Here is a 15,180-nt window from a genome sequence, read left to right as displayed (position 1 = left end):
ATTAAAAAAAGGGGAGTAAAAGAAAAGCATGTATTTTGGGTTTCAATGAGAAGGTCTAATAATCATAATAATCAAAGAGTACTAGACACTTACAGTGATCCTGATAAAACTGTTAAAAACCTCTTAAAAGTATATTTATATAAAAATATAAATATTACACATAGTGGTTTGAGAGGAAGTCAACATTTTGTATATTTGATATATAAAGCAGTACCAGTAGTAGTAACAGTAGCAGTAGTTTGGATATATAAAACAGAAATCTAACCATCCACAATCAATCAATCAGTCCATCAATCAATCAAGTTTAAGGCACAATCACAGTGTTTTCTGTATTTGTGTGTTTGTTCCGTCATTGTTGTCAACCATAAATGGAAACCAAGACGCATGAAGTCGTGATAAAGGGGGGGTGGAGAAGAGGATCATAGAGTATGTGCTTTAATATTATTTGATAGAAAACTTAATTAATGCTAATAATAAATTCAACTTCTGTATACGAGTAAACATAAAACCATGATATGCCTGATGTCAAACAAATCAAATTAAAGACAATTGGTTAAAAAAAAAAGAAAAAAAAGAAAAAGATCTTATATGACTTCCCAACAAACAGACGTGTGTGTTGTGTTTTTATGACGGGGAAAAGTCCACAGCTGCCATAAAGCCGAACAGATAAGCAGAGACAGAGACAGACGAGGATCAGTTCAGACAGGACGGACGGAGACATGGACGGGATCACTGCGAGGACGTCCTTCAGCTTTCTGCTTCTGATTCTGCTTCAAATGTCCGCTGAGGCCCAGGACAGTGAGTAATGACGTCTGCTGGTCCACTCGTTTGTTTTATCTGACTGACGACTGAATCAAGAACAGAGTCACATGGAACATTTAGACATTTAGATAAATAACATACAACTGGATGAGGAAACAGGAAGTAGTTTGACATTGAAACAGCGCAGTGTGTGTGTGTGTGTGTGTGTGTGTGTGTGTGTGTGTGTGTGTGTGTGGAGGCCAGAGAGGTGACGGGTGGAAACATTTACTAAAAGCACTGACGTTCAATCTAATTTTCAGTTTAGGATTATTTATGTTATCAATTGATGGATCATTTTGTTGATTACAAAATTCTCAAAAAGTGGAAAGGGCCTTTATCAGTTTGAGTTGAGTAAGTTTGATGATAAGCACCATTCAGATACAACTGTGAGAGAAAGTGAAGTAAAATAAGAGAGTAAAAAAACAGGAGGATGTTTTCTATCCTGCACAAATCCAGTTTCGCAAACCCGGTTAATCAAATATGCTCCGAACTGGAGGACACTGTTGGCAAAAGCTGTCAACGGCCTAAACTAATAAAGAATTGCTAAAAATAAATCCATAAAATCGACTCCCTCAGATTGCGGCAGTAGAAGTATCCTCCGTGTGCTCCATGTTCATTTCACCACAGCTGGATATCTTCTTTATTTAAATCCGAAACACTGAGATTTAACAATCGCTGACCTTGTGTTTGAGAGCTGCTTCAAATGGTTCAGTTTGTGCTGTGAGATTATTTGCAGAATACTGGCTGACTAGAAATCCCCATTTTGTATTAGTTTGTTTTGAGATTTAAGGACTGTTGAAGAACTTTTTCATTTGGATAAATAAGGACTGATATTTTGTTCAAGTCTATTAGACGTCATTGACATAAATGGTGCTTTTCAAACATGCATAGGAGGAGCAGAACCCCAAAGTTTAAATGTATTATCTCTCCAACATTTACTGCGTAGTTTGCAGAAATACAACCAGCACCAGTATTCATATCATGTTTCTAAGGTAAGGGGAAACACAAAGTCATTGAGTAACAGAATTTCACACTTTAACACTGGTATCCATGGCACCAACGGGGCGGCACCAATAAACATCCACTGCCTGTCATGTTTCCTGTGCTGCACCTCGCCCGTCAACATTTCAACATGAAAATTAGATAGAAAATACTTGAAGAGTGACAAGTTTCTGTTACAAACAACCAGGTGGTGTCAGCGGTTATTCCCATCTCAAGTGAACGCAGCATAAAATCTCACTCTACATGTAATTTACTTGTGTGGTGTGACCAGTTTTTACCAAGTTATGTGTAAGTTACATTACTTACACAACAGTGTGCAGGCTTTTATTTCTAACTTCCCCGTTTTATTTGATTATACTTCAGTTTGTTAGTTCACCGAGTTTGCCTCAGTAAATAGAAAATATAGAATTTTCAGTGCTTGCATTAAGCTAGCACTTTGATCTCTGTACTGGACACACAGAGATGAAACTGATATCCACTTTCTAATCCGACTTTGGAGAAGAAAGAGAGCAAACAGGATTTACTAAACGTTGGTACTGTCTCTTTAAATGTGACAGCTGTGTTCTTCTTCTTCTTCTCTCCCAACAGTCTGTTCTGCTCCCACATCTGTACAGTTTGCAGAAAACAACGCAGTGGGTGATGTCGTGGCGACGATCACTGTCCTACCAGGGGTGACCCTCGAGTTCAAACCTCCCCCTGCTAACCCCGACAACCCATTCAGTCTCGAAGGAGACCAGCTGAAAGCTACAAGAGTGTTGGACTTTGAGGTACCGTAGGACATGACTAAAAGTGAAAACCAGATCCAAACCCACATCTCAGTTTAGATACTAGTCTGTGAAAATACCTGACTGTTTGATAAGGAAGTTTGTTTTGTTTGCAGACTAAAGACAATCATGTAGCCCAGATCACCTGCATTGAAACAGCCACAGGCCTCCAGGTAAAACTGTCTCATACACTTAACATGTTACACTGAGAGCCGGCTGTACATGCAGCTCTTTGATTTACTTGATAATCTTAATGATGATCTTAATATTTGTAGTCATATAATATTTACAAGTTGTATCAAATATGCAATGATAGTTGGAATAAACAATAATATAAAATCAGTAGCAAAATTAATTTAAACAAGGATTGTTGTTGTTGTTTCCAGTTGGGCGTCATTATTGTCGTACTTGTGACCAATATGAATGATAACCCTCCAGTCTTCAATCAGAACCTCTACAACATCAATGTCAATGAGGTAGGAGTCTGATCAATACCTTCAATTAAACGGGATTTATTGGTCATCATTGTAGTTTTTTGTTTGTTTGACCTGACCGATGACAAAATCTATTTTTAATGAATTAGGTTTGCTGGTGTTAACATCCAAGTTTCTCTGAATTCATGTATTTTCACGTGCATTTTATGTTTGTAGCTACATGTACACTACACGGCCAAAAGTATGTGGACACCATGTCCATATGTTTTAATGTGCTATTGCTCTGGATCTGATTTTCATGGTTTGGTACAGAATCAGAATCAGAATCAGAAATACTTTATTGATCCCCGGAGGGTACCATGCAGTGTTCAGCTGTCCACATACTTTTGGCCATGCGGAGTAAGAATAGGAAACTTACAGTTATGTGTGATGATGATGTAAATGTCTTACTGGACTGATCAGTGTTGTGGCTGCTAATTGCGGGTTGGTCCAGTGAATAATTCCATTAAATGTTGAAAACTGTGTTCCATGTTAATGTTTCATCACACTTAGTGTTTGTACCGTTTTGTCCCAGATGTCTCCTGTAGGCACAACCGTGGGTCACTTCCCTGCCACGGACTTAGACATGCAACCGATCTACTACACACTGACGTCTGAATCTGTGAGACCTCACGTTTGTTTTTGTCTTCTTATCAGAGTCAGATGAGATAAACATTTCATTTCCAGTACAGAAATGTGTCCAGGACGTGTGTTTAGCCTAGCTTAGGACAAAGACTGGAAGCAGGGGGACACTGATAGCTCAAGAGGCAGATTTAAACAGTTTTCATTCTTTTTCCTGTTTGATTTCTGCAGAACGGCTTTCAACTAAAGTCGCCTACAGTCCCGGATCTGCTCGTTCAGACGCCTCTCGACTACGACAAAGTCAAAAATGTCCAACTGACATTGTACGCTCAGGTGAGCTAAACACAGATTTCCTTCCTCCAACTCAATAAAATCCAATATTTCTTTCAGTCTCTGGACACTCTGCATGTGAACAAGTAAAAAGCATTTTCCATTAACCTCGCTGTAGAAGAGAAAGACATCTGTAACCATGGAAATTTTACACCACAAAGATGGCGACAAGCTTCAAAATGCTTCGAAGACAAAAATGAACAATTCCTGACAAAAACTGTTACAGAAATTACAAAAATTTGACTAAAACTAATCTACATTTCCGCCCAAATTAACCCCAGTGTGGGCGTGCCGGGCCTTTAGATGAAGAAAAGCATCTGTAAAATGTTCGAACCCTACAGAATCTGGAGTCTCTGACCTGCTGAACCTTGTGAAGCTTAGTTTCTCAGACCCGTCATACCGTTTGTTAGTTGTACTGATTGTCATCTCTCTTTTTTTTTAAGGACACACCGTTGGCACCGATCAATAGCAAGGCTTCGTTCACCGCCACCACCACCATCATGGTCACCATCTTGGACGTGGACAACAGGCCGCCGTGGTTCCAGCCCTGCACCAAGCACGAGATAGGGGGGGTTGTGGTCTGCCAGAACGCCGGCTACACCGGCAGAGTCACCTTAAACGAACAAGAGGTCCGACCCTTCTGTTGTGGTAACTCTTTATTTAGAAAGTCCAGCGAACTGGAGCATCAGCGAGCTCTCTGACTGAAGGTCCAGATATGCTTGAAGGTAGTAGTAGTTGGACTGTCATGTGGTCCACGTCTAAAGTCAAAGTGAAAAGAGACAGAAGTACAGTTCCCACCTGACAAAGCACTGCGTAAAGTGTGCATGACAGGAAGTTTCAGACAATCTGACATGCACTTTGTTTGAAGCACGCTGAGGTCTTAACACAGCCTCTAAAGTCTGTTCTCCACTGTGCTCACGCTGAAGGATGACTTTCACCACTGTGTTAGACACATGATGACGATCAGAGTGTTTTCTTCTCTGCAGACCGGAGTGTTACCACTGAAACCAGGACCGCTTTACGCCATTGACGGAGACTCTGGGATAAATGAGGAGATGACGTACTCGTTCCTGAACGGTGGCGACGGTCTGTTTGAGATCAACCACAACACGGGGAACATCATCATGCTGAAGCCGGCCGACGTGTTGGGGACGATCAGCCTGACAGTGCTGGTAAAGACAAAACATTCACTTGCTTTTATCCAATTCGTTCAAACGATGGCGTCTTTGTGTCCCTTTTTACTTCCTGATCTATGTTCTTGTTCAATGCTGCAACCTTTTAGACGTGTACACCATTTAGACGTGTAGGCAACAAAAAAACTAAATGAGTTTAACTTGGATGTCTAGAACATCTTTTTTTTGTCTGCTACAGCGTACGTATCTGTCCTGTAAATCACATGTCCTGTGTTTTGAGAATAAATCTAAAACCAAAAGAGGAGAAATGTATATTTTGTATTTTTCAAATATAAAAATCTGTATTTCAAACACCAGATCGCCCCTCCTCAAAGACCCTTTTATCCTCCTTTAAGTAAAAAAAAAACTATTAGGGCCGCAACTAACAATTATTTTCATTATCAATGCATCTGTCAATTATTTTCTTGACTAATCAATTAATCATTTGGTCCATAAAATGTCCTAAAATAGCACAAAATGCATATTACAACCTCGCAAAGCCCAAGTTGACGTCTTCAGATTGCTTGTATTCAGTTTAATACAATAGAAGACTGAGAAAACCAGTATATATTCATATTTAAAAAGCTCATATCAGTGATGTTTGGGCATTTTAAAGTCGAGATGAAACAGCATTTTGAGAGTATCCAATGTCCGTATAGTGACGTGCTTCCAAGTGAAACAGGAAGTCAGGTGGGATGAATAAGCTAACTAATGAATCTTAGCTCTGTACCACTAAAAGTTGAACATTGATTGATGGGTGGATGTCATGATATTATTGGTTTATTTATTTATGATATTATTGGGAAGAACAACATGATTGGATTTTGATATAAGAATACAAAGAAACTGATTTTTTGTAATTCTTTTGGCACAATACGACTGGGGATCTGATCTAACTTTTCATTTCATCTCGACTTCAACTTAAAAAATGACTTAAATGATTATTCGATTATGCAAAATAGAAGTAGCTCTATTAACAATACATTTAAAAAAACACATTGACATTAGTTTGAATGCAACATCTAAATGTGATTTCACTCGCACTTTAAAATGTGACACAAACTTTCTTTCAATAAAATTAATTTAGTTTTCTCCACTGAAATTACATACCTGGCATTTAGGCCATGATGCAAGGTGATAAAATTAACTGAAAATCTAGTTGAATGGTTAAATCAATAAATAAAATGAGAAATGTTTGTCGGTTGTTAATCAAACATATCTTAGTTAGGTGGAGCTCTCTGAGGTTTGAAACGAGACAGTCTGCGTCTGGGTTTTTTTTAAGTTTAAATCTTCCATCCAGGTATGTTTTCCTCTCCCAGGCTGCTCAGAGGAGGAACAGTTACCAGTTTGCCACCACCACCGTCACAGTCAATGTGCAGGTGAAGAGTCTCCACCTTCCACGGTTTCAGAGGCCCCAGTATGAAGGCGTCATCACTGCAGTGGGCGCCATGGCAATGGACCTGAAGAACAAGGACGAGCCGCTGCAGATCGTCGCCACAGATGATGACTACGCTGCCACCGGGGTAAAGCGCTGATTCCAGAATCTGTACACTTTTTCAATTTGTGCATGAAAAAGTGGAAACACTGAAAATACAACAAACAAAAAAAATCGATTAATGGCACCCAACTGGAGAATTGGCACCACCAAGTGTTTATCTCGATAAACCGACTCCTAATATTCACATAACCTCTTTTGCATATTTTCTGGAAATTCGGTTAATTGCACAAAATTTGGATGGAAACATGTCACCATTCATCTTTGTTTACTCTTACAAATACGTTTGGCTTGGGTTATGTCTGGTTTCTCTGAATACATTTACTAATATTAAACCTTTAACATCTTTGGTAAACCCTCTGAACTTCAGCTAACTTCAGCTTCATTGTGAACTAAAAGTGGTGGGCTTCTGTTTAACTGAATATTCATATTCAGCTTTCTGTCTACTTGATGTGCAGCACTAACCTTCTAATTTCTGTTCAAACAGGGGTTAAATCCCCACATCACATACTACGTTAACGGGAGCAGCGATTTCTCCATTATTGACGGTTATCTATTCATGACTAAGGATCCCCTAGAACCCACGTTATCTCTGCAAGTGAGTTTACAAAACTAGTAAATCTTAAAGTGAATGATTGAAAGGTAATTTTCTTACTAAGCACTCAACTTCATCTTCACACTTCCAGGTGATGGCAAGAGACAAGTCTAACGAAGAATCAGCTACAGCACAGCTCTTAGTGGAGGTGACATCAGGTAGGAAGTACACCTTCACAGAGGGCTCTACTAAAGATTGAAAAATAGTCAACAAAAACCCACTGGCTCTTCTTCTTCAGTGCAGCGTTAACCTCCAATGTGCTGCATGACCATCAACCATGAGTGCTAGAATGAAGCTTGTAACATTGTGCAAATTAGCAGCTGACCTCTCCAGACCCAAAGATCCCTGCCTTTCAGTTTTACAATTGGCCCATTTTCGCCACAGAGCTTTTCCAGGAACCTTTTTACGAATTCAGGAAATTTACCGGCATGTCATCCTGAGGATTATAAAATTATCAATTCAAAGACACCCCAAAAAGCAAAGTGAAAAAATGATGGGGCAGGCTGGTCCATTTTGCTGAAATTCCATTGCAGGAACTCAAAATGGTACTCAGTACTGTGTATTGCCCCCACGTGCTTGTAAGCATGCCTGACAACGTCGGGGCATGCTCCTAATGAGATGACGGATGGTGTCCTGGGTATCTCCTCCCAGATCTGGACCAGGGAATCACTGAGCTCCTGGACAGTCTGAGGTGCAACCTGGCGAGCGTCGGAGGGACCGAAACATAATGTCCCAGAGGTGTTCTATTGGATTCAGGTCAGGCGAGCGTGGGGGCCAGTCAATGGTATCAATTCCTTCATCCCGATACCTAATGGCAGTCAGGGTGCCGTTGTCTAGCCTGTAGAGGTCTGTGCATCCCTCCATGGATATGCCTCCCCAGACCATCACTGAGCCACCACCAAACCAGTCATGCCGAACGATGTTACAGGCAGCTTTCACGTCTGTCACATGTGCTCAGCGTGAACCTGCTCTCATCTGTGAAAAGCACAGGGCGCCAGTGGCGGACCTGCCAATTCTGGTGTTCTATGGCAAATGCCAATCGAGCTCCACGGTGCCGGGCAGTGAGCACAGGGCCCACTAGAGGACGCTGAGCCCTCAGGCCACCCTCATGAAGTCTGTTTCTGATTGTTTGGTCAGAGACATTCACACCAGTGGCCTACTGGAGGTCATTTTGTAGGGCTCTGGCAGTGCTCATCCTGGTCCTCCTTGCACAAAGGAGCAGATACCGGTCCTGCTGATGGGTTAAGGACCTTCTATGGCCCTGTCCAGCTCTCCTAGAGTAACTGCCTGTCTCCTGGAATCTCCTCCATGCTCTTGAGACTGTGCTGGGAGACCCAGCAAACTTCTGGCAATGGCACGTATTGATGTGCCATCCTAGAGGAGTTGGACTGCCTGTGCAACCTCTGTAGGGTCCAGGTATGGCCTCATGCTACCAGTAGTGACACTGACCATAGCCAAATGCAAAACTAGCGAAAAACAGACAGCCCTGTTTTGGGGGTCGTCTCATTGTTGCCGCTCTAGTGCACCTGTTGTTAATTTCATTAACACCAAAGCAGCTGAAACTGATTAACAACCCCCTCTGCTACTTAACTGACCAGATCAATATCCCAGAAGTTTAATTAACTTGATGCTATACTCTGATTAAAAAGTGTTCCTTTCATTTTTTTAAGCAGTGTAGAAAAGGAGCATAACTACAACCAAGCACACAAGAAGCTCTCTGGAGTGCACTGGAGGATTGCTGAAGAGGTGTACTGCCCTCGTCCTGTGGCGCTTATTACTTTATTGTGGGGTGCAATAATTTTAAATTAAATTGAACTTTAACTTTAACTTTTAAATTGAACCATTTCTTTTTAACGTCTGCTACAGTTCTAACCTCCAGGGGGAAAGTATTTACCTCATTTGTTACATATAGCCAAGCTAAGCTACTTGAGTTGAATTCCTACTCACTGTCAGCACTAAGTTTATTAAATACGTACCAGTTTGGTGTGGAGCTTTTGTCAGACATCCAAAGGGAAGGTATTAAACCTATATAGTTGTAGTGTTTGGTTATGTAAATGTGTACAGCTGTAAAAAAAAAAAAAAAAAAGTGTGTGGGATGTGTTGATATACAAATTTTTGAGTATGTTAACTGTACTTTCTCACAGATGTAGAACTCTTTTTACACACAGCTTGATCAATGAGGCCCGAGGTCTGACCTGCCACCAAACAAATTACACAGGAACTCTGTCAGCTAGCTAGAGCACATGTTGGTACCATACATTGGCTGTTTGTAGCCAATTTTTAAAAAAAAAAACTCCAGCAGTCAGGATTGTGCAAATAAATCAAGGTGAAAAATCACTTTGTGTCCACTCTGAAGCATTTTTAAGTTTCGGAGAAAACAGGGACATGAGGTCAAACCATTAAGCTTCAAAAGTGTTTCCTCCAAGGTCTCACCACCACCAGTTTGCCTCTGAGCACTACAGACAGTGTGGCCATGACATCCATAGGGGAATCCACTACCAACAGCAAGACCACTGAAGATATCATATCCACCACCAACCCCGGTACATCCACTGACAACAGCGCCTCGACTACCATCCCCAGCATGACCAGTGAAAGCATCATCTCCACCACGACTCCCATGACCACTGAAGCCAGTGTTTCAACCACGAATCCCAGTGTGACCACTGATGGCAGCATTTCCACCACTAATCCAAGTTCGACCAGTGAAGAAAGCATCTCCACAGCTAGCACAGCTCACCCTCACACAGGTGGTCACAGTTTTCTCTGAGTAGCTTCAGTCATGTTTATCAAATTAAGCTGAGGTGAGAGCGATCCTCACCTGGTTAACAGGTAAAAGTTCCTGTAGAGGCAGAGTTCACAATGTGTTTGAGAGCTGCCTACTTTGGCCAGAAAAGTCCTGTTGTTGACATTCAAAGCGACCAACCAGAGCTCTGCTTAGTCGTGAAGTGACAGCAGTCAGGTCTGAAAGGGTGCAATCAGATTTAAACAGACCTACCTGAAATTCGTCCTCCAGCTCAATGCTAAGCTAGCTCGATGTTCTCAAGTAATAATGAACACTGCCTCAAAAAACAAAAGCCCTCAACATGTTTGGACACTTCGTAGTGAATCTGTTGTAGACAGACAGTTATTTAGTTTTACCTAATTTAGCACATTTGTAGCAATTGTCATCAATTTTTCTTTACTTGAAAAGACATTTTATTTACAATCTGTACAGTAAAAGTGACGTAGGACAGTAAAGTTTAACCAGGTAATGTTTAAAATAAAGTTTCCCGTTAGCAGTGATGTAAAATTGTTACCTACAGCTTTACTTAGCAGCTGGACTGTTAGCTTTGTTCTTGGTTAGCTGGACTGTTGGCTTTGTTCTTGGTTAGCTGGACTGTTGGCTTTGTTCTTGGTTAGCTTGACTGTATCTTTAACTAATTAATTACATAGACTGTAAGCTTAAACTTTTATCAGCTACTAGATTGTTAAGTTTGACTTAAATCAGCCAGATGCCTATTAGCTTCGACTTTGTTCAGCTTCTAGACTGTTAGCTCAACTTTGGTTAGCTTACTGTTTGATTCAAAGTTCCAGTTCAATGAGCAAGTGAGTGTAAAATTCATAATCAAGTGAGGAACTTATCACACAAATGACACAAAGTCTTTGCCCACAAGACCGCAAGTCCGTATAATCCTCTTTAGAAGGTTTACTACCCCTGAACCGATTTCCAAAATCAAAATCAATTTAAAATAGACATTGTTCATGAATAAATATGACTATTTAGTATAGTCCCAATCTCTAATTTGCTACTCTTTTATCAAAATGATTAAAATTGTAGTCACATTTAGGTTTGTATTTGCAGTGATCATACCGTCAGGTGGCTACGGGCCGACAGACATGGCAGCGCTCGGTGCAACCCTGGGTGTCCTGCTGCTCGTCTGTTTGGTGGTCATCGGGGTGCTCGCCTTTCGCCTTCGGAAGGGGAAAGCAGACTGGAGAAGGATCTACGATGCCAGAATGTTCCAAAACTCTGTAAGTTCAAAGTTCAAAGGTTTGTTAAAGTACTACTTAAGATGATTGTACCACTTCGCTAAAGGAGAGCCAACATGAAGTCAGCCGACTCAGCCAGCGGGAGACTCGGGCTTGCATGCTCTCAACCCAGTGAGCAAATTTCATAGGATTGAATGGGGTGCTATCTTTGAGCGTGGTATCCTGTCCTCCATGTGTACCTTCCTAGCAAAGCGCCAAACCTGGAGAGACTAGCTGTCTTAACTCAGAGAACAAACGTTCATTGGAAGCCACAGTACTGCATGTAAACACTGCAGCCTCTAGTGGTCACCAGCAGGCCTTTTATCTGTTAATCTTGTTTTTAATTGTCTTCTCTTCCTGAATGTTGTCCTTCCACAGCTGGGTCAAGGTTTAGACGGTCATAAAGAGGGCATCCAGCACACCAATGATGCCTTCCAGAACGATGAAGATGGAGACAGCACTGGCTTCGGTGGTTCAGAGGGGAGAAGCGTAATGGCCGTTGGAGAGCCACGGAAATCGTCATGGGACTTTCCGCTCAATGAGGCCATCGCAAAGTCTTCGGTGCCGCTGCATGCCCTCCTGCCTGACGACATCAGCCAGGCGGGCTCCGACAAGACCAACGACGAGAAGGAGGTGAAACCCATCCTGACCAAGGAGAGACGCATGGACGAGGGATACAAGTCAGTCTGGTTTAAGGAGGACATTGACCCTGACGCCAAGGAGGAGGTGGTCATTATCCCAGACAGCAGGGAGGACGACAGCGAGGAGGAAGATGAGGAAGAGATATCCACCGACAGAGAGGAGGATGAAGATGACAACCCACAGATGAAAACCCCAAAGGTTTTCTTTAACGATGCAGATCTGGACAGTGGACTCGGGTTGAAGATTGAGGATCCAGAAGAGGACTCGGATGATGACGAAGTGTTGACCGTTGATCTGTGAGAGGCGCCAAAAGGAAAGACAAGAAAGAGTACACATAACGGGAACCACCCATAATAAAATCAAATATTTTATCAGCATTCAGTCTTGTAACACCCGCCTTATCAGTCCATTAAAGAGGACCAGTGACACAGAACCAGGTCTGCACAAACCTTATGGAAAGATATTAAAAAAAAAGTCAACTAATTGAACCTTTTACACCTTTTATTCTTTATGTAAATACTTCATGTGGCATAATTAATATAGTGTAACCTGATTAAAGATATTATGTTCTTGTATAAAAGGAGTTTGAGGCTGCTGAGATCAGTGTAGTGGAAATGCACGAATGGAGACCCCTGGTGGTTACTGCTAGTATTGCAGGGTAAATGTGTATTTATTGATTTATGCTCACTAAAATCATGTATTTCAAACTACTCATCATTATTACATTACTAGCCTCTCCCACCATAGCAGCAGAGCTAGTAGAGAGTATGTCTCTGGTTGGGGTCTTTAATGATCCTGTTGGCTTTCTTCCTACACCGCTGGGTGTAGAGGTCCTCCATGGATGGCAGCTTCGTCCTGGTGTTGTGGTGTACAGCCATGCCAGGCAGTGATACAGTCAGGATACTCTCAATGGTACACCTGTCGAAGTTACTGTACTCTGGACTCCATTTGAGATGGTATTTTGGGTTAATTATTTACTGGTTATTCAGTGCTGACGGATTAATACATCATGTTGTGTAAAACTAGATACACAGAGAGAAGCAGCATGATAAAAAAAAAAACCTTCCCTGCTGATACTGAAGACTGTAAAACATTATGACTGGCAGAAAACTGATGTAAATAAAAGTCTGTTGATGTTTGACTCAAACCAAAATGAAGAAAATATTGTATATTAATAGTAATAAACCTAAAACTGAGGAATGAGGTTGTTTAAAATACTTTTGTTTAAAGTCATTAAAAAATATTAAGTGAATGACTTAAATTGAAAGAGATTACTGTAAATTTACTGCTTATATTTAACATGTGGTTCATACAGTTTGTCTCATTTAATTCTTATAGAATATTTTGGTGTTTACACAAAAAGAGAAGGCAAACTTTCCTTCTGAAACCACAGAGGAAGAATCCAACCCGCAGATGACTCTCTACCGACACCAACAGGCTGAAAGAGGTACTGCATAGAAACAGAAACAACAGGAGACTGTCAGTGTTTGACATTTGATTTTACTTAAATTAAAAAAATGTACATCACATTTTAACAAACAGAAATCATTTAATTTAAAAAATTACACCTGTTTGTACAATGACACCATATTATAAAACCATTTAATCCAAAAGACACAACAGGTCGACAGAGAAAAGTTCACAGCGTTAACGTAAATGGGACAGAAACGAAACCTGAGAAACCACAAAACAAACTAAGGAAGGAGTTAAAGCAAAGAGAGGCAGGAAACGCGTAAAACAAAAAGTTTGAATGAGGCAACATGGCGTTAACAACTGGCAACAATACTTTTTTTTAAAAGATTTGGCAACAAAAGAGCTTGTTGAGGCCCGATCACACCAGTGAGAAAGAAACAAACATTGATATAATGTGTTACTGACTGGAGGAGACAACAAACGGCTTTCCTTTATGTTGGATGTTTCATGTGCAGGTTAGAAAAAAAATATTATCCTACCTCTAAAGGATAGCTTCCTCCATTTTGGACAGTTTGTTTTTGGTCAAAAGGTCAAATTTATAATGTTTTCATTGGAATTGAGTGAATTTGATGTGAAATAATTGATAAATGCTGGTGTGTTAATAAATACAGTACAAAAAACACAGTTACAGACCGGTGGTGATCGGCAGGAACAGAGCCACCATTTTAAAATCTACATAGCTGCACTTTAGCTGGTAGCAAACACTTAAAGTATATCAATGCATCTCGATTCAAATTCCGAACTAAAATGTTTACATCCAAGTGCCTCATTGAGATCAGATTGATAGCGATTTAAGAGCATTAATTATCAATTTGAGAGCAGTTTATTCTATGAGACCTGCCGTCTCCATGCAAAGTGAAAAAGAGAAGCTAAACTGAAAAGAAAAAACTTCTAGCTTTAGCCGCTTAGCTCGGGTTAAGCTAAAGTTCAACAGAAGATAAACATATCTGGAAAAAAAGGTAAATATTTCAGCAATTTTCAGCTTTTTTTAAAGCTTCTTGGCTTATTGGCTATGAAAGAAAGCTAAACCTAAAATATAATTAAACTGTGGTTTAAAAAAACATGTATTTCAAGTGATTGTGTTGTTTCAATTGTTTAGCTTTCGACGATTAACTTCAAGCTAGGAGAAAAGCTAAAGTTGAGACAAATTGGAAAAAAAGTCAGTATTTGATGTCGGTGTGTGGCTTCTGGTTTTTTTTTTAAAGCTTCTTAGCTCATTGATTGTAAAAGAAAACTAAAGCATGAGCTGAATTAACTATGATTAGACAAAACTTCAGTGTTACAGGTTGTGTCTCTTTTGTTAGTTTTAGCTTTTTAGCTAAAGACGAGACAAAAAAAGCTTAAAGCAGAGGTTATTTCCGTGTTTTACATTAAATGTTGCACAGAAACTAGTTTTAAAACATTCATATTGGATACAAACAGTCTCCTACCACCACATACAAACAACATACTGTAACATTAACGGACTGTAAGGCTTAGCTGCTAAGTACAATACAGAGTCATATAATGAAGTTTTCACAATTCCCTGAAGACACTAATGTAAATGAATATGTAGTTCAAACATGTTTATCTGCTAATAACACTGTAAAAACAACCGATTTAAATTTATCTTGAGGATTTGTTGCTTATTCTCTCTTATATCGCTCTAAACGTAATATTTTGCATTTTGAACTGTTCATCACGCAAAACAATATTTAATGGATAATTGACGGCATTGCCTTGTGACAAACTTTTGTTTTTGTTTAAACCAAACGTTTAATTGAGAAAGTATCAGCAGATCAGCATTATTAGATTAATAATGAGAATAATGGTTAGTGGCAGCCACACTTTAAAGTACATT

At 40.2% G+C, this 15,180-nt stretch overlaps 1 protein-coding gene across 1 annotated transcript; it reads left to right on the top strand.

Annotated features, from left to right (window-relative positions):
* Window positions 1–719: 719 nt before the first annotated feature.
* On the top strand, window positions 720–12,167 carry cdhr5b (cadherin-related family member 5b). The gene is made up of 15 exons (XM_070908141.1): window positions 720–798; window positions 2,392–2,570; window positions 2,684–2,740; window positions 2,954–3,043; window positions 3,576–3,662; window positions 3,854–3,955; window positions 4,396–4,581; window positions 4,939–5,124; window positions 6,444–6,647; window positions 7,107–7,217; window positions 7,306–7,372; window positions 9,641–9,805; window positions 9,848–9,964; window positions 11,059–11,228; window positions 11,604–12,167. Exons 1-15 carry the CDS (start codon window positions 720–722, stop codon window positions 12,165–12,167), a joined length of 2,364 nt encoding a protein of 787 aa, XP_070764242.1.
* Window positions 12,168–15,180: the final 3,013 nt, after the last annotated feature.

This window comes from Enoplosus armatus, chromosome 6 (assembly GCF_043641665.1).
Source record: "Enoplosus armatus isolate fEnoArm2 chromosome 6, fEnoArm2.hap1, whole genome shotgun sequence".
Taxonomy (NCBI): Eukaryota; Metazoa; Chordata; class Actinopteri; order Centrarchiformes; family Enoplosidae; genus Enoplosus; species Enoplosus armatus.
Note: the sequence above shows the minus strand (reverse complement) of the source record. Positions and strands in the feature narration are given on the sequence as shown.